We start from the raw sequence: 23,405 nt of genomic DNA on the forward strand, positions 1-23,405 counted from the left end.
AATAACCTCATATTGGCTCGAGGGGCAAAAATGCAAGCAGAGGGGTTGATATATGGGAAGTCACGTTCCGGAGGTAAGAACATGCTGAAAAAACATTCTCTAATGTCCTTCTTGTCAGTGCCAGGGTAGTGAAATCTGCTGGATGTTTTTATGGAATAAACTGGCTTTTTTGTAAATGCTGTTTTAATTGAGGTCTTGAGTAGAAAGTCAATGGTGTGTACATACATATGTGTCTGCAGTCAGTTCTAATTTGCAAAGTAATGTGAAAATAGGCCAGCCACAGAGAGAAATGTTGAGAAATGGCTGCATCTCAGAAGGAAGCCATTTGGAGATTTGGGAAAAGAAAATTTTGGTTTAAATATGATTAGTACAAAAGATAAAAGTGCTAAGAGAAAGAGGAGCCATTTGCCTTCAGGTGACAGTAGATGCTGCTGTAGACAAGGAGGATTTGAGAAGCTTCTGGTAATTTAATTTTTGCTGGTTTTGTTTGGCACAGAACTGCTTTTCGTCTGTTCTGGAAGACTTGATCAGCTCTTGCTAGCAGTGCGCTGGGAGGGTCAGGAGCTGAGGGAATGCATCTCCTCCTACAGGTGCTGCCGCAGCAGCAAAGTCTGCTGCAATTGGCATTTCTAACCGCTGGGCTTGAGCCACGGCTCTGCCTTCAGGCCTCAGCTTCTTGGGGCTTGCTGTTGCCTATTTCCCCCCCATTTTCTATGAGGCAACGGGATGTGAATGTGGTCTTTGAAGACTGAAACCTCATTACAGTGTAGGGCTTAATGATGTAGCCATTGGTATAATTAACACTTGTGAAAGACGTTTTGATATAGATGCCCAAGTCACTTACAAAATTGGATTAATTTCCTTTAATTACCTGTAGAGTAACAATGCGTAATCATTTTTCTTTACTCATACCTCTGCCATGCACCACAAGGAAGGAGAAAGTTTCCTTTTTTTTTTTTTCTAAAACCCTGGGACAGAATTTCCCAGGAGCTACCTGGTACCTCTGGGCTAGCCCACATTTTACCATCTTCTGCAACTATAGCATTAACATGTAGGTGTTCAATATAAATAAATACATAAAAACAAAACAAAACAAAAACCCACCACCCTCCACTGCCCACACTTCTGTCTGGAAGGAGGCAGAGACGGGGACACGCCACAGTTACTGCTCATCTTGCTGCTGTGCTTCTGGAAGGCGCCCTGCTGCTCCAGTGGTGGGGGCAGTGGAAAATGATGAATTGCACCTATCTCAAGGGTGGCTGGTCAGGCAGGCAGTGCAAAGAGGAACTTAGTGATTTACTTTTTATAAGTTTGAAACGGTTTCTGCCCTGCACCAAAAAGTGAAGTGCTTAAGGTTTAGATTCCCCCATGTAGGTTTTGGCATGGAAGCGATGGCAGGCACATGTGATGTCAGGAGGCCAAATCTGAGGGCTGGAGGAGATGAGACACCATCTGAGGTGAGCAGCTGATGGTGAATTTGGAGTCTCTGACCTGCAGAAGCCAACCTTCTCATGTCATTAGAGGTGAAAACTTTTGGTCTTTTGGCAGTTTTTTTCTCATTTCTCAAACTTCCTCCTCCCACCTTGGAAGTTGCACTGGTAATTTAGTGCTTTGTGTGCACGTAGAGCAGAAAATGTTTGTACTACTCCAGAATAAGGCATACTTGTAACTGCAGGACTATTGCTTCCCAGTACGTTCAGCCACATCTCCTACAGAGCCATCAGCCTCGAAGACAGAGCCAAACAAGCAACTGTGGTAGTTGTCAGCGAAATCACACCGGTCTTTGTGCAGAATGGGCATCAATTCCTCCAGCCATCAGGCTGGGGAGAACCTGCTAACATCTGAGCCCTGTGCATGCTCCTGGGCTCATGCTCTCCGGTGGCATGTAGGACACCTGTTGGGTCTTGAAACACAACCCTGATGAGTTTGGTATGGGGGAGGTATGTGCAAATGGGCAGTTTTGGGAAGGGGTAGATGCAAGTGATGCTGCAGTTTATTGACAGTAACTTATTGACAGTAACCGAGTTCCGCGTTGCTACACAACATGCAGGGCTCAGTGCTTTGCTTTCATGGATTTCATCACCCTGATACAAATTCATTTCTCTAAATTATGGAGTTGTTGTTGAATTGTAATCCTCCTCTTTGATAAACACATCACTGAAGTTGAGATTTATCACATTCCTTGTTTGCCTTTATTCAGTAGACAAGTTACCTGTCAAAGGAGGAAAATAGACTGGTTTGATATTATTTGCATTAAGTCTCAGTTGATTGTTTCTTGTCCCTAATTCTTCTCTAGCAGCTTGCAATTTGATTGTTAATGTTTTCTTCAAGTATTTTATGAGATACCAACATTATGAAGTGGTTGATAATTGCCAGAGTCTGTATCTCCTGTTATGTTGTTCTTTAGAAAGGTTGGATCTGTTCCTCAGTCCTGTCTTTGGGGTCTGTCCTGCCGTTTGTGAGTTTATCAGCGGTAGTGAACTCTGGTCCGCAAACAACTGCGAGTAATTTTGGAAGGATCCAAAGGATAGGTTTTGTCAGTAGGTCTTGGCACCACCTAAGTATTCTTCAGTTATTTCTGACCGCAGCTTGGTTTATGTTCCCACACCTCACACTGCTAATTTTACTAGAGTTAAGCGTTCGGTCAAACCGTGGGTACCACCTCCCACGTTCTCTGTGTGTATTTATATAGCTTCAAGCAAGAAAGCGTGCACTTCTCTGCTACGTGTTCATCTTTCTCTTTTTATTTGTGTTTTTAGGGGGAATAGTTAGCTAAATTACACCTGATTGCAAATAGCATCTGTTTGATGTTGAAGCTCCATATTCTTTCGTCAGTCTTGTTTTGAAGCTTTCTGTTATTATGACTAATTTGAAGTTAGGAGTCTGGAGAGGAAGAGGAGGGGGAAGTCTTGCCACTGATTTCCTATAATGAAGCAGTCTATTAACATTCTCCTAAAATTATCATTAATTAAACAAAAAGCTCATTTAACACTAGGAACAGGAATATTTCTGTACCATCAAAAAGGCACTGAGTGGGAAATATCATTAGGATTCCACTTTACGAAGTCTCTCTCCTCTGCCAGGCGGTAACCCATGCAGAAGTGACAGAGCAAGCGAGCTGTGTGTTTGGGTTTTGGATTAATAGTTGAAGTTCACTCATGTGGAAATAAAGCAGATTTTACTGTGACTAGAATCTGTCATTAAAAAGCCATTATCAGAACCGACCGGCACAATTCCTGCTCTTTCATTGCTAATGACAAAACAATCTGTTCTTTAAAAAACAACAACCCTGTATTTTCTTTCAGAGAATGGCGCAGGAGTCTTAACAGAGCAGGAGCTGGGTGAAGAAAGGCAGCTGAAAGATTTATTGATCAATAAAACAGACAATTACAGCTTGTTTATAAAAGGGAAAAAAAAAACCACCAAACCTCGGGCCTGCAAGCAACACTGAAACTCTAATAATGATAACTCTGGTATCCAGCTTCAAACGATAAAAGTCAATAGGAAGATATAGGATTTCAATAAAATTATGACACTAGATAAACTTCACCCCAGGAACAAATTTTCCCAGGGTGTGTGACTGACTTCAGTGAGATTTGTAACTTTAATTTCTTTCTTATTGATTTTTCTTTTCTTCAACTAATTAGAAAGTCTGTGGTGAATTCTGTGTGTATATGTTTGAGGAGGGGCTAACAAGCATCAATGGGAATGGGGCCTGAGTCTTTATCTGTCTATCCATCTATGGTCAAATGGCATTTTTAATTTTTTCGGTGTGTTTTACTCTTTCTCCAGCTGCTTTCAGTTCACAGCAGGGATTTGCTCGTTCTCCTCAGTACACGTAGATTCGAAGCCGTGGGCTGCCCCTGGGGACGTGCGGTAGCGCTGCTTCAGTGACCTGGGTTTGTTGGCAGGGATGGCGATAGCTGCGCAGTGCTTCTTTGAACACTTCTCAGGTCTGTCCCTAAAATTAACCCCGAAGTCCTGGAGGAGCCCTCTTATATTACTGCTGCTTCTAAACTACTCTTGTAGCCCTCTGGTGTGTCAGTGCCAGGGAAAGAAACTTTTTTCCATTTCTTCGAGCAGCTTACCAGACAGCTCACATTTGGGCTTTACACAGGAGAAGGAATAGAGAAGGTGATGGGAGAAGCGGAGAGAAGTTTGGTACTAGGGGAGGGTATTTTGCAAAGGTGTGATCCAGAACTTTCCCCTGGCAGGTTTTAAGGGGATTGGCTCCAGTTTGTGATTAATATAAAGCATTTTACCTATTTGTACAGTAGTAAGAGGCATATTCTTTTGGTGAATTGACTGTTGCTGGCAAAAGGAAGGGCAACTTTAATCTTTGAAAAATTCACTATTCTTCTTCTCTTTCAAACGTACAGCTGCAAGATGGAGCACCAGAGTTTGCTGTGGGACATTAATTTCCTAGGTTTATAATGAACATCAAAAACAGCTATTGTGATTTTAGGGCATGGTTGGGGTAAGCTGCATTTCTGTTCTGGTGTTGATTAGAAACTGTCAAAGTGAAGAGCACCTGGAAGTGTGCCGTGTTGAGGTCCTTGGAGGAGCGGGGGAGCAAGAATTGCTGTAGGTGATCTGCCACTGCGAAGGCAGGGCGCGAGCTGTGCGTTAGCGAAGGTAACAGTGCTGGGTAACTTAAGGAAATTCTCAAGGGGACCCCTTTTTAGTAATTGTGCTGAATATTCTACTTGTAGGGACCCCTGTAGAAAGCAGGAAAGCAGAGGTGTTGGAAAAAGGTTAGGGAGGGCATATTAAAGTCACTCAGGAAGTCTTTGATGGGGTTGGGGAGTATTTTGTGTGAGATACGGAGATATTGCAGCAATTATTAAATTAGGATTACATTTAGAGACTCTTTTTAGACAGCAGACTTCTCAGCAAAAACTTGTGTTTCCTGCCAAACTAACAAGATCTTTAGGAGGGAGGGGAAAGCTCTCAGTAAGTGCTCTTGATGGGGAGGAATTGGAAAATGGAGCTGGGGACCACTTGTTGGAAGCTGAGAATTGATTTCATTACAGTATTAATATTTAGAAATAATTAAAGAGGAGAACTAGACTCCAGGATCAAGTGTATAATTGTGCCACCTTTTATTTCTGCTTTTCAGCCCCTTTTTTTTTTTTTCCAGTACAGCTTGTGCTGTGTTTACTGCGCATGCTTTTTCCTGACAACTTTACTCATCCTTTTGGTAGAAGGCTCTTTTTGTCAACGTCTGGAGCTGATTTTAGGGGAAAGACCACCCTGTAAGAATGCTCCCATCCCCATCCAAAGTCACCTGCTTTCATGGTGGGATGAGAATGGGAAATTTGTTATCCTTGCAGCTGAACAGCTTGGGGAACTGCTAGGATCTTGCTAGGGATGACTTAGGTGACCTAATATTCAGCAGTTAATTGGAAGCCGAATGTGATGGGAATGGCCAGGGGTCTTGTTTGCTGCTGAAGAAATACTAAGGAGTTTGGGACTGTCCTCCTGCAACGGACAGAACATTGTGTTAAATTATCCCATTGATGAAAGATGCTTAGCAGAAAATGAGGATAGCGGAGCAGCTTGGAGTACAGAGAGAATGAGCGAAAGGATGGTGTAATTACAGATCTAATTGCAACAATTTGCAAGGATCAAACCAATAACTTCACTAAATGCCATCCTTATGTTCTCTTCTGTGTTCTAGGCAATGATTCTGGAATAAATGGGGAACCAAAGTCATCTCCTGAGCAAAGGCAGGCTGCCTTCTGGAGAGTGCTCTTGGCAGTCTGGGCGGTGTTTGTGGATGTTGCTGGGGGAGGAGAAGGATGAAACCTTCCTGTAGTGCTACTTTTCTGCTAAACAAGTTCATTATAAGGCAGGTGCAGTGTGGCTCAGGTTGCCCTTTCTCCTTCTGCAGGAACACGGAAGTATTTCCTTTCATGTGTCTGTCAAATCAATAATTCTTTCTAAACTTTATGGAAAAACTGTTCTTTCCTTAAAAAAGTGTTTCTCTTTAGTCAGGCCTGAGCAAGAAGCCAATAATAGCTTTCAATACCGTTTATGTTAGAACCTGTTTTTCTTTATTATTTTATTAACACTGTTCTGTCAGCCTCAGGCTGGGCTTTGGTCTAGAGTCTTTGTACCTGCTGCCCAACCCAACCGTCGTGGCTGACCTTTCAGTACGCTGCAGGCTCTGAGCACACACCACACCTCTGGCGGTCCCCCCCTTCTTATTTTCACACCTTGAATTTGAATGTTCCTTCCCTTCCTCATGCATACACTTGTTACCCACGATCAGTGTTTGACCTTTGCATTTTGAAAGGGGAAGACAACCTTCATGTACAGGCTTGCTCGACTGAGCAGTTAGCATTGGCTTCTGTTTCTGAAATACAGCCTTTTACATTTGGGAGTGATGGAAAGTGGCTTTTTTTTTCTTTTTTTTTTTTTTTTACCCTGGTAATTCCTGATTTCCCCAAGAGCAGAATCCTGGTGAAATATTTCAGCATTTGTGAAGTGCTCCAGTTTTGACGTAGTAGTAGTGGTGGCCTGGGAACTGCACAGCTGTAAAGCTGAGTGATCTTCTAATAATACTTCGGATGTTTGTGGTTGCAGAATTCACACAAGATAACTGGTTTGCCCTGAACATTTGTACATTTCTGTAACAGGGCAAGATAGCAAATTTCAGCAATGAAAGGGAGGCAGCACTGTAAGATTTCCTAGGAGTTTTTGCTCTTTTGATTTATGCAGAGGGAGTGTGCTGCTTTGACTCTGTTCTGTAGCCTCGCAAACATCAAAGTTCTTCAACACGGTCAAAAGATAAAACACTTCATCAGCTGGCTAATCCCTGTCTGCATATTGCACTGTAAACCGTAATCTCCTTAAAACATGCCTGACTTTTTGAAATGTTGTTCAGCCTCTTGTCCCCATTCTTCTCCCCCATTGTCTTGGAGGTGGGCAGTAGGTGCCGTCTGAAGTTGGGAATGCATCAGAGAATACTTCAGCCAGGGACCTGCACAAAAACTTTTACATTTAGCTTTCAATCCAGGCTTTGTACTTGGGAGTACAAAAGCTCTCAGAGCAGGGAAAGGGATCCTTCTTTTTGTCTTTCTCTGAAAATGTTTGGTTATAATTGCCAGCAAATCGAAAAGTGAGCCAAACACATTCTCTGCAGGATATTAACCTCTGAAAAAATATTTATTATAAACACTGAATATTGCAGTGTTCAACAAGTGATCAGTCGCATACCATTTAGAGGATGTTTGCTCTCAGCCACTTTGTTCATTGTCAAATCTATTTCATTTCTATTGCCACAATTCTGTTCATTCATTGCTGGAATGCTTTGGCAGGAAAAATGTCAAGTGCTACACTAAATATTTTGCTGAAGAAACCCATTCAGCATGTTGAATTAGAATAGTGTCTCCAAAAAGAAGGCAGGCTCTGTTTTCAGTTGGTATGTGTTTGTTAGTGTGTATGCATGCTGCTTTCCTGCGAGGGCTGTGTGCTTTCATACACACAACGCAGTCCAATTTCTCATTTCTCAGGTTAGCACAATTTGTTTTGTTAGAACCTTGCGTTCACATCCGTGGCTCAATGCCCACATGAAGGCCATGAATTTATGTCCATCAGGGTTCCTCTGCCACATGAAGGAACAATGGGGAAAAATAATGGGTGAACTATTGGTCTGGGAACCCTCCTCTCTGAGTGGGCTCAGGGGCTTTATCCCTGAAGGTGATTTCTGTTCTTCCCGACAGGAGCGTGATGGCATGCGAGCCATCCTGGAGTCGTATGACAGCGAGCTGACCCCTTCGGAGCACTCACCCCAGCTGAACCGGCGCATGCGGGAGGCTGAGGAGATGGTGCAGAAGCTGCATGCTCATAACACGGAGCTGGAGGTAATGAAGAAGCATCCTTCTCTAACCCCTGTGGTGAAATAGCTGAGACCTTTAAGATGGAAGTGATGTGATCTGCTGCCACAGAAGACAGATTTGCAAATTTCAGATTTCAAAGTTCTGGGGTCAATAAGACCCACAAGTTGTGTTCTCTGTGATCTGGTCTCAGCGCTGCACTGTAGCACCTGTGTAGCAAGGCTCTTCTAAATGCAATGTAAGCAAGGGTGTGTTTATTAGAGCTTTACTCTTGAGGGCTGAAGAAGTAAAAAGTGTCTGTCTGTTGTTAACTCTTCTTTTCATGGCTTTAGGCCTGAAAACCTCAGTAATATATATAAAATTATATAAAATAACAGTAACTGTATTAACTGTTTTTATGCTAGGGTTTCCTCTAAGAAAAACATTTTTGCCAAAGACAGAAGTATTTCTCAAAGGAACATTTATAGTATTACTACTTCTCTTTATGTAAATTTGTAGTCTGAAACATGACTGGAATGAAGTAAGTGATAACATCCATTTGCCAAATTGTTCCCTACTTCCCTGCTGTATTTTGTCATATTGGAATGGTCACGAGTTGAAATATCTGGAAATATGTCTGTGGTCTTAAATCTTGGCAGTTTTATTGCATAGGTTTTGCAATTACTGTAAGCATGTGAGTTTTCCTTTCTTCATATCTGGTTCCTCCAGCGCGTAGATTTATAGATGCCATAATTCAAATGGAGTAAAACTTGTAGTAATTGATGCTCCTGCGATTCCCATTGAAGCTGTAGATTGGACTGTCCCACTGTGTATAAATCTCCTTGTTGCTTCTGTCATCTTTAAAATGCTCTACTCTTGGTAGGGTGGGGACTTGAGGCAGGCAGTACTGGTTCCAGTGACCTTTAAAGCCTTAGCAAGCAGAGCAGTGTGGCATGAGCCCAGTCTCACATTATAGCTCCACTTCCTCCTGTTTCTGAGAAAAAGAATTCTGTCAAGTTTGGGGCGAGCTGATAGAGAAATTAGGTGGTAACATCCAATGAAATGGGAACTTGCCTGAATTGCTTCATCTCTGAATGTTTCTCCACGTTGTTGTTTGATCACTGTATTGCTTAACACCAGGCAAAGCAGGCCTAGATGGCGCTGACATGAAGTGTTAGGTGGCTAATTCCTTCTGGTTTCTTAGCTGTTCCCAGCAGTGGCTCTGGGTTGATGGAGGGAGGTTTCACTGAATAGGTCAAATGTGCACGATGTCTTTGGGCAACAGCAAATTGCTTTTTCTTCTTCAGGTGAAAGCATGGAGGAGTGTAGGAACCACTTCCTACATGCCTTTAATTATTTATAGGGAACAAATGGTAAGTTTGTCTTCATGGATATGGATTAAGGGCTACACAGAAAATTTCAGAAAAGAGCTGTGTTCTCTGCAGGTTTGGTTTTGTGTAATGTCAACCTTTAAGCCTTTCAAAGACTTTGCTACAAGCAGGATTCAAAGTCCTGATATTCCCCTTGTAAAGTAAAATTTTATGCTTCGCTTGATTGTGTTTGCCTTTCAGTCTGCAATGTTGATGGCTGAACCCAACCTATTTTGATATTTGGGGGAAAGTTTTTTGTTCTAGTAAAAATCTGAAAACTAGAAAGGGAAATTGAGGTACAGGTAAGACTCCTGGTGTCTCATCATTGGGAGCAGCTGCTGTAATCCACTGCCTGTAGATCAAAAAAATGGTTGATAGCAGCTATTAATAACTTCTAACATAATGCTCTGCACCTCCCCGCTCTGCTGAAGCTCCGCACAAATTTTAGAAATGTTGACACCTGCGTGACTCATCTCGCAAACAAACAGAGGAGACGGCAGGAATGAGGCACCTTGGAGCCTCGGATGATTTCTGAGGTGTGGGCTGAACCATCTCTGACGTTTACTTCTATGTGTTTAAGTCAGCGTGGCAGAAGTGATGGGGCATACCCAGCACACCTGGTGCGGATGGGCTGGGAGGGCAGCAGGCAGCTGGCTTGCAGGGTAACAGAAGAATGAGAAGAGTCCATCTGCAAGGAGCATGCAGGTGGTGGCAGCAAAGCAACAACGTGCACAACTGCTCTGAGATCCTGCGAAAGGCTGGGGAGGCTGTGAAGAGAGGGCGATGGAGCAGAACCGAAAAGCACAGGCTGACACAATTGCATTTGGCTTGTTGCTTCTGCCTTTCAGCTTTTTTCATAAACCTTAAAAATCACACCCTTTTTCTCCTCACTGACTTGTTTTATCACAGGGTGTTGTTTTTTTCCCCTACTGAAAATTTCTTTTACCAAAATCTCTTCCTGTGTTCCCTAGTAGAGAGCCCTTTGATACTCATAAAGCTATCTGACACGTTTCTTCTGGCTGCCCTAATCTATTAGCAGCAGCCCCACCTCGGAACAAGCAGTAGAGGGGAAAAAGTGATGTTTTTAACAGGGATTTTTCTTTCCTGTGAAAATGGAGGTTTTTCCATTCATTCGAGCAGCAGCTCTGCGTGAGCCAGGAAGCTCTCGGGTAAAGACAGCGATGGTGATAACCCGGCACCAAAGGGGAGGGAGACACGTGGGGCTAGGAAGATTTGTGCTGAGGCAACAGCTTTTAACTCATTAGGGAGATGAGGTCTCTGATAAGTCTTCTGCTTGATGTATAAAGGGAGGTGGGAAGCCGTTTTAAGGAACACAGGGAACCAGAGAGAAGTGTGTGGGCCCTGAAGGGCGACAGGAGAGGTTTATTAGCGCACGCTGCGAGGATGGAGTTGTGTGGTACTGAGCTGTGTCTGGCTCCCTCTGTGCCCAGCCAGCAGGACCCTGGTGGGGCAGGACAGCTGCTGGGAACGCTGCTGGGTCTGCAGCCCAGACCCCGTTGGGAATAAAGGCACCTTTCCAGAAACTCAAATGCAGAACGATGCCTCCATCCCAGATCACTTCAGAGGCGCCGTGTTGCTGCCTAAGAACTCGTCCTGTCAGAGCCTGATGGAGCAGAGAACTGGAGGACAAAGACGGGCTGATAGGGGGGAACTTTAAATCCCCTTCATTGATGGCTGACGAGAAAAGCTGGATCTCTAATGCATGAACATGCAAACACCTAGTGTGTTCTGGGACTGGAAACGATCGCTTTATCCTCCCCAGGACTGCCTGCCCCCGGCACAGCCCCTGTTCCGCAGTGCCCATCTGTCTGCTGAGGTTCAGGAAAGCTCTTTACAGAGCGTTGAATGTAAAGCAGGGGGGGAGATGCAGGAAAGATACTGTCTGAAATGGTGGCTGAAAGAAGCAAGCAGTCTGTGTCAGCCTATTTCAAGCAGTTAATGAAGTGTCACTCACCATCTTTTTAAAAGTGTGTTTTGGAACTGAAAAGGGAATGAGTTTGTCTCTGGCCAGCATGCTATAAATACATAAAATAAACAGAATCGTAGCTGGGTTTTTATCCTGGCATGAATATGCAGTTTGACAGTGGTGATATTAACAGTGTTCTTGCTGATCTTGATTAATTTTTTCTATCATAGCTCCCATTAACTCTAATTTCAAGGTAAATATGACAAAGCAAGAAGCCTCTGTGCATGTGGAAGCTATTGTGAGAAAGCTCTGATGTGGAGATTAGTGTTTGAAAAGTTAAATCCAGCTGCACAAAAGAGAAATCATCATAAATATAACTCCATTAATGGCTATTTTATTACAACACACTTGGCTCCATATGAAACTTTAATGAAGAGAGATTTGCAAGGAAGATTCACGCTGACACCTTCAATGGTCTCTAGCATTTTTTACATTGAGAGATTTACACTGTGAGCACCATATGTAATCAGTTAATTATGAATCTGACAGTTTCGGCACATGAAATGCCATATGGTCTGTGTTTTTTCACCATGGGCATTACTGGAGACCTCACAACTCCCTGACCAAAAACCATCACCTTACCTGCACCTGGTAAGTGCAGCTCATCTGCTGGTGGTGAAAATTGGGCAGCGCTGTGCCTGGGATGTTAGTCACAAATCTGCTCCGTGCAAAGTGAGTTACTTAGCAGTCACCCTGGTGTTTAAAGCTCTAAAAATTTACGTGTGGATGCAATAAAATGTTTATTTGAGCAGTTAACAGTTCCTCCTTGTCTCTCACCTGGCTCCTCCTTCAGTGCTTTTCCACTTCTTTTTTTTTTAACCTTTTTTTCCCTCCCTTTGATCCACACTTCACGCTTGTCTTGCTTTTTATCCCTCTGCTGAGTTTCCTCTTCCCCTCGGAGGTAAATTGCATCTTTACATAGCAGAAGGGCTTTCTGTGATGATGGGAACTTTGCAGAGAAATTTCCTTCCATCTGTGCAAAGCGCAGAGGAGTTTGTTTTTGTTTTCAGACTTCTCCTGCCTGCTTTCACTACCTCTCTGCTGCCATCCAACCTTTGTGCACTGTTTCTCTTGGTGACAACTGCGAGAAGGAGTGAGGTTACCCTTCTCACTTTGGATGTCCATAAGGAGCACATCTGAGTCACTGGAGCTTTCCTGCCACTCCAGAATGGCATGTGTTTCACTTGCCCAGACTTCTGCTGTCATTGTAGCCTCTTATCTGCAACTCAAGTGGGAGAAAACAGACTCTCTCTGGAGATGATGCTAATGTGCTCCATGCATCAGCTACCACTGATTGCTGAAGCAGTCACAGGGCTGGACATCATCCTCTGACAAAGCAAACACCTTGTCGAAATAGCATGCTGAACCTGAACGCTTTGGCATCTCTTGGCAGCTGCGAGCCTTCCTGGGAGCCGCTGCAGTCTTTTGTTTCTTTTATTTTCTAGGGAAGAGCCAGGTCAGGCTCCGTGTCCTCTGGCAGTCCTGCAAAATGGATTATCTTGGGTTCCCTCTTCTCTCGCACGTTTCATCTTCCTTCAGACCTGAGTGACCTTGTCGAGTCAGGGAGCCATTAGTTTCCTCCCCTCCAGTTTACACCTGCCAGCGGCTGTGTTTGGGGAGAGCACCTTGCAAGTAACCGTCATATAAATGAGGAAGTCGACTCATGAGCGGCTTAATGATTTGTTAAAGGTGACAGTCCCTGCTCTGTGGAAGAGGAGCGACCCTTCAAACTGGTTCATGCTGCAACAGAGCCTGTTTCTATGTGTTGAGACTTTTTTTTTGTCCAAATAGATTTTAAAACTGAATTACTGATTTTTTTGAGCAGCTTCTTCATTTTGGATGTGTCCTGAAAATCAGCAATAGATGAAGAGAAGGCGTGTATGGCATCGCCTGTGCTGCAGACATTCTGCACAAACCAGCGTTGTTTTCACTAACGGTAGATTTTTACAGCTCGTTTGAGTGTGGGTGCTCTGACAGTTTAAGAATGGCTTTAACTCACCAGTTCCTAGGGACCACTGCTAAACAGAAACAAGCCTCCATCATTCTTAAGCAATGAGAACGGTCTGGCACCAACTTGTATTGAGTAAATTAAGTCATTAACTAAGGCAGTATCTGTACCTTTAGCCTGTGGTAAGCTGCTATAGAGACAAACCCTCAGAAAAATGACCAGTTGCACCACAACAAGGAGCTGCAGATTGAAATAGGCTATTGAAGCGCATGGGGCAGAAAAGCCTTTTCCAACCCCACTGCCTCCTTGTGCTTCGAATGCAGTAAAAGCAAGAGGTGACATTGTAATTTTCCTCATCTCTTGCTGGAAGTCATGCTCCTAATGTAGTCATGGTCTGTGATGCTCTGCCTCTAGTTCTCTTATTGACCAGATTGTATCTTGACTCTAAACTCAAAAATGTGTGCTCCTGATAAATATGTTACCCACCTGTGTTAGCGACGTAGGGAGTTTAGGGCAGACTCCTGCAAACTCCACTCTGAAGCGTTTCAGTTTGTTTAAGCCAATGTAATCAGCACTGGGTTTAAGTGGCAGCGGCTGCAAGCACACCTAGCCTAGGTGAGACCGCGGTGCTACAACCAGCCCTCCGTCTAGGCGTGATGCTCAGAGGACAGAAGTCTGCCCTCGTTCTGTGAGCCCAGTGTCTTTGTCACCACTTGGGGACGTTTTTAGTGTTACCTCTGGAGGGTCTCACTTCAGCCCCACGGAGACTGGTAGATGCCAGCAGCAGAGATCCTGACCCCAAACTGCACTCCCCTCAAAATGCTCTCGGTGTGAACAGATCTTCCTGTAGACTCCCCCCGTGACATTATGAATAACCAAGCCCAAACAAGGCCTGACCTGGGGAATTTGAACTACCTTCCGATGCACCAGGCTATAGGAGGCAAGAGAGGCAGATGAACTGGGTCTAAATTCTTACAAAAGATTTAAAATTGGGTTCTTTTTAATGATGTTTTGGAAAGAGAAGATAACTGACGTGCAGTTATGAGTCACGTTTACCACAATAGAACAGGGGAGAGCATTTCATGTGGCGGTGAGAGCTTTAAAACGCTTTACACTGGGGAGCCTGCTTGCCTGTGCCTGGAGATACATACAGGCTTTGCAATTAGATGTCCTCAGGTGGAGGAGGCAGCAGGAATACATTTGGTAGCCCCGTCCCCAGCAGATGGCAGCGGACAAAGGCGGCGCACAAAAGAGCAGCTTTATGCACCGTGGTGCATCTCACCCCCCGCTGCCAGCGGGCAGTGCTGGGAGCTGGGGGGGAAGCCGGGATGCAAACAGGGTGCTGATAACAAGTCTCTGCCCCCGCAGGCAGGAGAGAGAGAAAGAAAAAGACAAATTAAGCCTCTTTGGAGAGCGAGGTTAGGAAGCTGTTAGCTTCTTGAAGGGAAGGCTTTGGAAATGTAGAAATACAATTTGTGTGGGGGGCTCTGGTTGCTGCTGCATGCCAGGCAGTGCAAATGGGGGGGCTGGGGGTCAGCAGGGAGGCTGCCGGGCACCTTCCTTCAGTGCTCACCCACTTCCCACTGTTGCTTTCTACAATTACAGATTTTTTTTGTTTGTTTGCAATGTTAGAGAAACATTCAAAAATGAGATTAATTGCATTCTGTGTTTAATTCGGAGATCTAACTCTTTGATCTCTTCCAAGCTGGAAAGCGTGGTGACTTTAAACAGAGCGGGTCTCACCCCCGTGGACAGCCATCACTGGTAGCAGGGTTTGTGTTTGGGGGTGTCCGAGTGATCCTGGGCAGGGAACGATCAAAGCCGCCTCAGCAGCTTCTGGGGCACGTGGTGACCCAGCCTGGCCTCTCTGCAGCAGGGGGATGGGACCCCGTGGAGGCAATGCCCCGTCCTATTTGTGAGCTGCTTCCGAGCACGTCCAGCACAACGCCTCAAGCAGGCGGTACATATTTGGGCTCAGCCCAAGGAGTATTTTGGTGCCTGGCTCATGAGGGACAGGATAATTGGCCAGTCCTGGCCTATTGGTCTCCAGACCAAGAACCAGGTTTGTCTCTGTTGGGTTTCCCAGGGGTGCTCTGGCCAGAGCATCTCATCTTGTTTGAACTGTGCTGGTAAATCCCTCCTCAGTGTTGGGAAGCTCAGAGCTAAGGCTGGTGTTTAATGTTCTCTGCTTATTAGCACTACTACTCAGGAACATTCTCGCATTGATGAAAGCTTCAGCAGCTTGTGGAAACTAAGCAATTCTGAGAGAAACAAGGAAGTAAGTATCTTGTGAAAAACTAAGAAGTGAAGATTGCACATTCATAAAACGCCACAGAAATTTTAGCTATTCCTTAGTTCTGCCTTGTATTAATGACATTAAAAAGCGCTTGTCGGAGCATCTTAAGAGATGTGCTGAACTTGTTGAGATTGGTTGATTTTTAAACTGATTGGATTTGAATTCTGTGATTTATAGTGCTTCATTTCAGAATAATTACATGATCTCTGCATAATTTAGTATTTAAAGTATGTATTTATGAGTGTTTTCATGTCATCTTTTAATTCACAATGATGGTCTCCTGTAGGAAACAGGGATTAAGGTTTTAATGATAATTTTCTATTTAAAAACACACCATCAGCTTTTATCTATAGCTGGGCTTTTCCACAGATTTCCCTGCAGGGCAGACTGCAGGCAGTCTGTAATTCTTCGTGCCCTGGAGATGTCAGTCCTCCTTGCATTCCTGGACCGGGGCAAAGGGATGGGGGCAGCTCGGTGCCAGAGGGTTCGGCACTGAGATCTCTGCCTCCCTGTCCCTGGGCATGGAGTTGGGGCTCGGTGCTATGCTGGGCAGTGTACGTGGAGAGCCAGCAGCCTCGGTACGTGACTCAACGAGCTGCTGCCCGGCTCGTTTTCCAGCTACAGAGCCTTGTTGCAGTCCTGTTACCTCCTAGTCATAACATGTACGCTTTGAGAAAACAACAGCACAAGCTTGTTCCCATGCACTCGTGGATCCGAACGCTCCTGCTCTTTGCGGTTTGCAAGAACTGTAAGATCCTTCTTCATCCACTTCATGCTTTGCTTATTGTGGAGATCAGAACAGCAGTAGCTGCTGTCTTGGTCTTCTTCTTGAAGCCCATTATTTCCAGTTTTGGTCTTGATCACCAGTAGTGGAAGGGGCATTTCTTCAGGGAGCTAATCAGTCTAAAAGCCTGGGTCAGCACAGCACGTGAGCACGTTGTATGGTGCCTAAATGCCAGAGACGATTGCAATTATTTTATTGTAGAACATACCCAGTTATTCACCTTCAGTGCTTTCTTCTCTGGAGTTACAAGCTGTGGTTGCTCTCATATTCTTCTCCCTGGCTTTTGCTATGGACTGGTTTGTCCATGCACTGCAGCTTTTCCGTCTCCCCAGTCTTATTAATTTCTTATTAAATCAATGAATTAGAGCACAGTACTATCGCAGTCCTAACTTGAACAGCATTTGAAGCAAGGTTGCTGGCGTTCTCTCTTCTTTGTTTTTCTCCCTTCCATTTTTACTTAAATGTGCTTAGCCTACTAATGCTTGGAAAAGACTGGGAAGAGAATAAGTGAAAAAGCCAGCTGATAGGGGGTTTCACCAAGCTGTGAATAAAAACTAAGCTGTAGATATAGATCTCCTCTGTTCAGGGGTGGTCCAAGTAAATTGTAAGGAACAATTCTGTTTTCTCAGAGGCTTTGCAATTTATCTATTTGCTTTAATCAGTGCTAATGTCAAACGTGCTTTGATTCTGCTAAAAGCTTTTCAGCAAAACAAACTGAAAGCCCTAAGTTTTGGAGAAAGTCACAGTCTTCTTGTAATGCAAGTTGTAACGTTTTCCTTTTGAGATTTATGCTGTTTTATAGAACAGGCAGTGCTACTGTGCAATACATGTGTCATGAATCCTACTGTGGTGACAGTAACACAGATAGGAAATACATGGCACATTATTTTGACAGACTGAGGTGATTTATATTTTCAATTTGTTTAAATGGCCATAATGGCTATAGTGAGCTTAGCTTTGACAGATGTACATTCATATTTCAGTTCTATTCAAGACCCCATTAAAAGTCAAACTGATTTCTGTTTTAAAGCATTGATTTTTATCTATTCAGTGTTTTCTTGCCTGCTTTCCAAATGTCGGACTTACAAACATGAAGTCTTGTGACATCAACTTCACTTCCTCTTGGGAAATTGCTAAAACAGCTCATTTTTTCCTTTGGAAACCTGATTTTCTGGGAAGAGTTGCTAAACCTGAATATTTTTAATTTTTATGGGAAGTCCACAAGAATCTTGAAAGATGATGAGTTACACTGTATAAAAACCAAGTGATATATTCAGTAGCTGTGAAAGGGAACAGAGTAATTGTTTTGTAGAGGTTATTTTAAGTAGAATATCTTGCATAAGGAGAGAGATTTTTTGAGGCTTATTTATATAGAGACTGTTACCAGACATTATTTATATATGGGAAGAAGTGATAAATGTCTGTATCAGTATTACCTCATGGGAACATCTCTTGAGAGCCCACAAGCTCTGAATTTTCTTCAAGTCCAGGCTGTGCAGGGCAGAGCTGGGACCAGGCCTCGTGGTAGAGACCACAAACTGATGAGCTTTGCCACGCGTGGCTGGAGACCCCAGGGCTCTGACACTGCCGTTTCTGTTAAGTGGGGATGGCTTTGTCTCCTCCACGTGCTCAGAGATCATGCAGAACTCTGGAAAAGAGGGAAGCTGTTACCATTATGTGTGGTTTTTATTTAAAGTAAGTTGCTCAAAGTGGTTGGCGTAGGCTGCCTGGGGGTCTCCGAGCACAGAACCACCAATGCAGATGTATGTAATTCCTGTGCATGTTTACAGCAATATAAGACATGTGATTGGTCTTAAATTCTTCCAGCATACCTGATACCATGCTTGTTGGAAAGTGTTGGGCTTTATTTATTGGTTATTGTTAGCAAAAGAGCACGGTGTAGGTGTATATACGTAGGTGTTCCTGGTGCTAGTTCAGGAAGGCATGTCTAAAGAGGTCCAGATGACCTGCTTTATGCTCTTAAAACAACGTAGCATCCCAAGCTAATTCTACAGTTGTCTTATTGCTTTGTTGTTTATGTACGTTTCCGAAGACAGTAGATGAGACTATCACAGCTATATAGAGAAACGATGTTTATCTTCACGGTGCAGCATGACCTTATCGTTCATAAGTGACATTTTCTCTCCAGATTATGAGCACCTTTTTATTCAGGCCAGACAAAACTCAAATTCCCTGTAGCTGGCTTCTACAGCCCATCAGCGCTTTACAGATTATGTTATTGTAATTGTTGCTGAGACTAGTTTCTTTTGCATTCCGCTTGCTCTTTGGATAAAGCGCTTGTTTCTGAACAGCAGAGGGGAACTGAGAGCCAAGAGGTCACTCTCGAGTCTTCGTGACCATCTGGGAGCTGCTGCGCAGCACAAATGCAGCCATTCCTACAACAAGTGTACATTTTATTTAACCTCTCTTCGACAAAGAATGAATTGAGAGCAGTTTTGGCATCTGTCAGCCTATGACGGACAAACAGGCTGGTGATGCCCTGATGTCAGCCCTCCTGACACGCAGGCAAAGGTGAAACCTCCTAGCTCTTTATCTGCTTGGTTAAGAAGAAAGAAAATTTAAGCGTGAACCAAAGGATAAAACCCCAAACCGTTCCCAGTTCTTATCCGCATATATTTACAGAAGGGAGCTATCTGCCATGCCCCGTGTTGCCGTACCCTGGTGCTGCTGCTTGATTTAATTCCACCTGCAGCGTTAGCTGTGTGCACTAACCGCATCCCGCGCAATGCCCCTCCGCCTGCGAGCGTGCCCGTGGCTCTGAAGCACGGCTCCTGGCCGCAGAGCACCCAATTCAGTACATCTTGTACCTTTGTGGTGGGAGCTAACAGCTGAGATTATCTTGGCATTTGTTCTGAATTCGTTCCTTGCCTTGCCAAATGGAGATCTTTTATACTTTACAGCACGGCTTTGCTAGACAGACATTCAGGAGCGAGGAAACTCAAGGGTTTCTAATGGGACCATCAGGCTGTTTCACCTTTTGCCTTGTCAGTCTGCATTTGCTGGAGCGAGAAGCGATTGTGAGTTGCTGGATTGCTTTCCTGAAATGAGTTGCTGTTTGGTTCGCTCAGAGAAGATAAACACTCGCATCTCAAAAATACCATCCTGTCTGGCGTCTTTGTTGGCGGTCTCAGCAGAAGGGCCAAGGGCTGAACGGGCCGTGGTTAGGATAAAATTGCAGTGCTCCCTCTGGAGTTAATCCTTTCAGATGAAAATTGAGAAACACTGATGGGGCAACACAAGGAAATACGCACTTCTCTTCATTTTGCTGTGTCTATTTTATTGGATAAACAAGGGACTTCAGCCCAGATTGGTTAATCCTGCACTTTCCCTTCACAGTAACTGTCACGCGAGTTTTTACAATGTAGATTAAACCAGTGGTTGGCAAGCCGAGAATATGCATCACACCTGTGCTATGCAAGGGTGGTTTGTTTAATCTTCTATTCCCATTGTTGCAGGTGATTTTTTTTTTGTAAATCTGTACAGAGGTGGCATGGGGCAGGCCTCCGTCCCACGGAGAAGGCTGGGAGCTCTTCCTGGGCTGCTGCTGGCAAGCACCGCGTGCCGGGCAGGATCTGCCCTGGAGGTGCGAGGAAGGACTTCCCGGGAGTCACGAAGGGCTGTGCAGGTAGCCAAACACCTTGGAAAAAGAAACCAGAAGGTCTTCTGCTGCTTGGATTCTGCGAGGGTCCCCTTTGGGCTTTGAAAGAAGGATCACAGGATTAAGAGGTGTAATTAAAAAGGATAATTAAGTCGGCTGCTTTGATGGATGCTGGAAAACTGAAGACTGGGAATGTTGTGGGCATTCGGACTAGATGTGGGGAAAGAGGAAGAGAGTGAGTGGACAGGATGCAACAAGAGCCATGGAATAAAAATTGCAGTTATTTAGAGAAACAGTTACTCAGTCTAATAAAATGGAGTTTATTAGAAATTTTCCTGCAAATGCTTTCCAGAAGCCAGATTCTCTCTGGGAATGACTCACATTCCTCCAGCTTTGTTGTTCAAGTATTTTCACTTCTCTTACGATGTGGATGTTTACTTAACTTTAACAGCTTTGATTCCACTCCTGTTTTGGATGACCCTTACCACGAGCCAGCTGCATGAACACTTCCAGTGCTTTACTTTAATGAGTGCACTTAATGGTGTATGGGACCCATTATGAAGAAAAGACTGGAAATTAGTCTGAGGTGGCCCACAGAAGCTTGAGTTTTCAGATAAGAATTTAGTGATAACACAAAAGCCTTCTTAGAGTTGAGGGGATCTTCGAGGCATTCTCATTCCTGAGTCACAAGCATATTTTTCCTGCCTACTCATGACTTTCCTACCAGCCTCAGCCCGCCTGCAGAAAGCGGGTCCATCACAGCACCCACCCCAAGCGCTGCTTCTGTAACCGCAGCCGAACGAACTTCTGCACCCAAGCCAGGACCGCAGCTGGCTATCGCATTGTGCGTGCGGTGGATGCTGCCTGGTACCTCTTTTTCTTTCCGTCCCTGCTTACCTTGAGTGTAGCACAGCTCCTAACTGATGCTCTGACATAGTTGTACGCGTCTCCTCCCATCCTTCAGCCCTCTGGAAAGCTAGAGTCAGAAATGGATTTGTGCACTTCATGCATTTGAACTTCATCTTGTGCTTATATCCCTCCCTCCCACACCCCATCCTTTTCTGTTTCTTTATCTTTTAACCACATTTGTCCTACCTTGTTAGCCACCCCCTTTCCAACAAATGATTAAGCAATAACAAGGAAAACAACCCCAAAACTTGCTGTTTCCTTCAAATGCTTGCTTTGAATTTGCTGCCTATTTATAGATCATTCATTTAAGCCATGGTGGCAGTCAATTAGAAATGTAGTGAATCCTTCTTTCAAGAGCGTGCCAAGAGAGGATCCTTTTAGTTGGTTTGCTTTTTTTTCCAATGATTTTTGCTGAAGCTTTTATACTGTGCTTAAATCCCTTTGGGATTTGTTTACTTTGAATATATTCTTGAATAAAAGTGGAAAGGTTTTGCTCCTATTCAGGGAGGTTTAGGGGAGCATGACCAATGGTGTGCAAGCATGCCTGATTTTATCTGAGGGTGGTAAAAATGTATTTCACACAAATTTTCCTTCTAGTTTTCATCTTGGAGGGATTTTTTTTTTCACTTTTTCAATGGAAGGACTGTCTCTTGGTAGAAATACTGTTAACCCTCTTTTTTTTTTCCCTAACAGTCACACGACCTTAGGCAAATTCTGCCACTAAATTCTGTACTGCTTGTAGAACAACAATGATGCAGTACAATATTATAATTGTAAATTGCAATTGCTTCTGTAGCCTTGCAGAGGACGCATGATCCTTGTGCTTTGGTTTGTCCTTTTATTGAACAGGGTTGGTGCTAATCATCTTTGGTGTCTTCTGGAGAAGTGTAGTAAGTTTGTACTGGCATATCCCAAACAGCGAGGCAGGAGTTGTGGGTGAGGCACAAGCACATCGCAGGTGAGATGTTGCATGACACCTACGTTAATAAGCTCAGCTGGACTTTTGCTTAGTCCATGAGACATGCTGAGGTACGGACTGTTACTGGGTTTTTTGAAGCGAAGTTTTTTTTGCAAGGAGGCTGGAAACCACTGATTCACGCAGTACCTGGAGATGCAAGCACTAATGTTCTTCTGCAAGGGTAGGGGCTTGTTGTGGGTAGGTATTTGTTGGGAATTGAGAGGTTTTTTTAATGCTGTGTGTTACCGGTAATCACTAAGGTTGTTTTTGCTTTTCTAAAATAAATTTAGAAAGCAAATACTGTTTTCAGTTGAGTCTCTGAAGGGTGCTGGATTTGTCAGAGCCTCTGTAAAGTAGTTTTAGCAGCCAGTACCAGTGCTAGCTTTTAAAACTTTTTCGATTTTTTTTTCTTTATTTTTTTTTACTCCCCTCAATGCTCTGTATTTTTGTGCCATGGTAGCCTGGCAGGACAACCAGGAGAAGGCAGTTTTTTCTGGGGGCTGATCCAGAGAACAGGTATAAAATTCCAAGAGAAATTCCTGCTTGGCCTCCAAGTGTGAGTATAGCTTCTGCTTTGAAAAGGAGAATCTCTCTAGTAAACTTACCTTGCTGACAGTGCTGTACAGACAACCCATGAAAATCAGCATGCAGGACAAAAGCAAAGAATTATGCTATTCATTTTTTAATCTTACCTCCTGTGATACGACTTGATTCTTACTCTGTGCCCTCCTAGGTCAGTCGCATTTAAAGCAGCCGTCAGAGCAGATCAGCTGTGCTAAGCACACCGTGACATTTGGAAAACCCTGTCTGGAACAGGAATTGAGCAGTGCGCTTCTGCTAATTACAAGTGCTACCTTTAAAGTGTAATGTCTACCTTATTAAGCAAAACCCAGCTACACGCCCGGACTAGAGACTGGAAATACTCTAGCAGCAGAGGAGACAGGTCCTAAACAAACACAGCAAAGGTAATACAAGCATTGCTTCGTCAGAGCAAACATTGCACAACCCTGTCTGGAGGGTGAATGTTGTTTCCTAGCAACTTTCAAGAGTGTTTCAAATTTGTGTGAGACCCTCTGAGATTTAGGCACTTTACCCACGATTCTGCTGGATGCCAAAAATATGCTGGCTGTAATTTCACAAGCCTTTCTTTCAAGGGCAGCGCTGCTTTAAACCTTTTCCTGACCTTCATTTGAGCTAGCACAACCTGTGCAGTAGTACAGAGAACCAGGATGACATCAAACTAAGTTAAAATTAACCCAGAAGAAAAAAAGAAGTTTTTAATGTGCATCTTCGCTTCCTTGGTGGTGGTTGCTGGCTGGGAATCTCACAGTGGTTGTGTTGGGAAGCGTGCTGCGTGTCTGAGGGGTGCTGCTGGGAGCATGTTGCATGGATTAGCAGTGAGAAGTGGTTGGGAACAGGCCCATGGCACATACACATCGTAACAGACATCTTTTTGGGACCTACACTCTGCATTGCCAGCTGCCCAACAGCCTCGGGCATCTTGGAGGAAGGTGCTGCCATTCAGTCCTTAGGGGTGCTGTGGTCAGTACGAGTTGCTCAGTAGCCTTCTTTTAATAGTTAAAAGATTTATCACAGCTAAAGTGGCTGTGATATTAGGAGACTATAAAACAACTGTGCTGCTTTTTAGTTCAGATACTCTGTTTCATCCAGCTACAGACCTTCAGGCTGGGGTCTAATCCATGCACAAAACCCT

General features: G+C 44.1%; 1 protein-coding gene across 5 annotated transcripts in view; it reads left to right on the plus strand.

The window, feature by feature from the left end:
• MAD1L1 (mitotic arrest deficient 1 like 1) overlaps window positions 1-23,405 on the plus strand; it is a 353,458-nt gene that overhangs the window by 139,867 nt on the left and 190,186 nt on the right. For 4 of the 5 annotated variants that reach the window (XM_083800613.1, XM_083800615.1, XM_083800617.1 and 1 more), the window contains one exon: window positions 7,728-7,868. The exons of the other annotated variant lie outside the window; for it this stretch is intronic. In XM_083800613.1, the coding sequence (XP_083656739.1) occupies window positions 7,728-7,868 (141 nt within the window). The remainder of the gene's footprint in view (window positions 1-7,727; window positions 7,869-23,405) is intronic. 5 annotated transcript variants of the gene reach the window in all.

This window comes from Anser anser (assembly GCF_964211835.1).
Source record: "Anser anser genome assembly, chromosome: 15".
NCBI lineage: Eukaryota > Metazoa > Chordata > Aves > Anseriformes > Anatidae > Anser > Anser anser.